The following is a 2,940-nucleotide window of genomic DNA, read 5'->3' on the forward strand; positions in this document are numbered from 1 at the left end:
CAGCTCGGCTACTTCTACACTACACGTTATTTTGGGATATTGGAAGTATCTCGAAATAGCTATTCCACATCTTTGAAGCAGCCCGTTATTTCAAAATAGATTTCCAAATTATGGGCGCGCTATTCTGGCATCACTGTAACCCTCATTCCACAAGAGGTAGGGGATGTTTCAGAATAGCACTTCATTTCAAGATTATCTCAAAATAAGCTATGCAATTTGCATAGTGCGAATTGCATAGCTTATTCTGAGATAAAGGCACAGTGTAGACACACCTCTGGATCCCTGGGACCGCTCATCTGTGTATGGGAATTAGGCAGGGCACTGAAAGAATTTCCCTCAGGTGTGGAGCAGTCTGTGGTGTCCAGGCTCTGACAGAAGTGTTTTACACACCAGCTACTGAAATCTGAGAGGTTTCTTCCTGGGGATTGGCTGATGCAGGACCTGTGTGGATTTTCTGATGTCTAGTAAGGTCTGAAGTTTGCCTGAAGTTTTTCCCACAGTCAAGGCACTTATATGGTTTCTTTCCCGTGTGGATTCTCTCATGTTTAATGAGGACTGGTCGACAAGTGAAACCTTTCCCACACTCATGACATTTATATGGTCTCTCTCCTGTGTGGGTTCTCTCGTGGACAGTAAGGGCCGATCGCTGAGCGAAACCTTTCCCGCATTCATGGCATTTATATGGCCTCTCTGCCATGTGGGTTCTCTCGTGTTTAAGGAGGATTGATCGTGCAGTGAATCCTTTCCCACATTCATGGCATTTATATGGTCTTTCTCTGGTATGCACTCTCTGATGGATCATAAGTTCTGAATTCTCAGTGAAGTTTTTCCCACAGTCAAAGCACTTATATGGTTTCTTTTCCATGTGGGTTCTCTCATGTTTAATGAGGGCTGATTGTGTAATGAAATCTTTTCCACACTCATGGCATTGATATGGTCTCTGTCCTGTATGGATTCTCTCATGTGTAATGAGGACTGGTCGACTAGTGAAACCTTTCCCACATTCATAGCATTTATATGGTCTCTCTCCTGTGTGAATTCTTTCATGGACAGTGAGGGCTGATCGTATAGAGAAACCTTTCCCACATTCAAGGCATTTGTATGGTCTCTCTCCTGTGTGCATCCTTTGATGGATAATAAGTTTTGAGCGCTGCCTGAAGCTTTTCCCACAATCCATGCATTTATACGGCCTCTCTCCCATGTGGGTTCTCTCATGGACAGTAAGGTCTGATCGCAAAGTGAAACCTTTCCCACACTCATGGCATTTATATGATCTCTCTCTTCTATGGATTCCCTGATGTACCGTGAGGTGTAACCTCTTAATGAAACTTTTCCCACATTCCAAGCATCTATATGGCCTCTTGCTGATATGGATTCTCTGATGTATAATAAGGTGTGATTTACAAGTGAAGCTTCTCCCACACTCAAAGCATTTATGGGATTTATCTCCCATGGGGATAATCTCGTGTTCAATAGGGGATGACTTTTCAGTGAAACTTTTTCCACACTCCAGGCAGTTGCAGAGTCTCTCTCCTGAGTGCCCTCTCTGGGGCAGAATAAGGCCTGACTTCTCACTCAATCTTTTCCCACAGACTGAGAATTCACAAGGTTTTTTTCCATTGCGATTTGTCTGCTGGGCTGGAGTTTCCTTGGGATCCTTGGATTCTCCTCCATATTCAATGGATTCCTCTGATTTCCTGCTTGCATTGCTCTCCAGCTGCCTTTCTGCCCTGTGTTCATTTCCCCAGGGTTCCCCCTGTTCCACACACTGGGAAAAATCCCCTTCAGCTCCTTCCATAAAAGTTCCCTGTGATTCTATGGTTCCAGGACCTTCCTGCTGTCGATTCACCTCCTTGCTCTCCCACATTGTCCTAGCACCTGCTGGGAGAGAGAAAATCCAGGCAGAAGTCACTGACTGTGCTGGGGAGAAAGGACCCAGATGGGAATGGCAAAGACAGAAAGCACAACACAATAATAATTGGGGAGACTGAGACATTGGATTCTACTTCCACACCCAACCCAAACACTCCCAGGGAAGGAAACGTAGGGAAGAAACTCCTGACAGCTGACAGGATGGCTGGGGAGTTGTGACAGGCATTTGCCAGGATGACACCTGCAGCCCTACCTCAGACACGTGGGGCAGAAATGAGGGCTCTCACTCACTGCTCATTTTTGGGAGTCCCAGCTTTTTCTTGCACTCACCAGAAGGTTTCTGTGTCAGTTTCGCTAACTCCTCATCTGTGCGGGTGCCTCTCAGGATCTCCATTTCTTGGAAGGGCTGGAGATCTGGGACCCACGGCTCCTCCCCTCGCTCCAGCCAGGCGATCAGGTCAGGTTTGGGAATGGGGAATCCTGCACAGGGGTGAGATCAGGCAAGGTGAAGGCACATGGAGTCTGGGCAGAGTATGCATCACAGGAACATTTCTTGAGCTCAGTCTGATCCTACATGGGACTGTGGTAACTCAGACATCTTGAGAGCAGCAGACTTCTGGGGGCGGAATGGGGTGGGAGATGTGATGAAGTAGAGATTGTATTCACTCTGTTTGCTTTGTTGTTCCATGTGATTTCTACTGCCCTGTAGTAACCGTGTGTGTGTGTGCCTCAGTTTCCCTGGACCCTGCACCACTATCTAGATGAGGATGGGAATTTGGGGGTGACTCACTGACAGAGGATGCCCAGGTCAGCACATTCACAATGGCCCAGGCTCATGGCAATCAGCCTGGGAGGGGTGTGTGACCCGGTGACCCAGTGACACCTTTTGCCCAGGAAGCTGGACAAAGGCTTGAGACGGGGCTGGCTATAGGCAGCAATGAGTTGTGGAGGGTGGAAGTGAGTCTCACTGGCTTGGAGGGTAGAGATGGGGGAGCAGGGCCCTAGGTTCTGGGGACCCTTCTCCCCAAGACGGACTGTGCTGACTGCTCCTGGTTCCTGTGCTAACAA

General features: G+C 48.0%; 1 protein-coding gene across 1 annotated transcript; it reads right to left on the minus strand.

Moving 5' to 3' along the window:
* Positions 1 to 260: 260 nt before the first annotated feature.
* Positions 261 to 2,689, minus strand: LOC142823240 (uncharacterized). Its single transcript, XM_075914015.1, has 2 exons — positions 2,203 to 2,689; positions 261 to 1,881 (listed from the first exon to the last, which is right to left on the minus strand). Exons 1-2 carry the CDS (start codon positions 2,264 to 2,266, stop codon positions 383 to 385), a joined length of 1,563 nt encoding a protein of 520 aa, XP_075770130.1. The 5' UTR covers positions 2,267 to 2,689; the 3' UTR covers positions 261 to 382.
* Positions 2,690 to 2,940: the final 251 nt, after the last annotated feature.

Source organism: Pelodiscus sinensis, chromosome 32 (assembly GCF_049634645.1).
Source record: "Pelodiscus sinensis isolate JC-2024 chromosome 32, ASM4963464v1, whole genome shotgun sequence".
Classification (NCBI taxonomy): Eukaryota; Metazoa; Chordata; order Testudines; family Trionychidae; genus Pelodiscus; species Pelodiscus sinensis.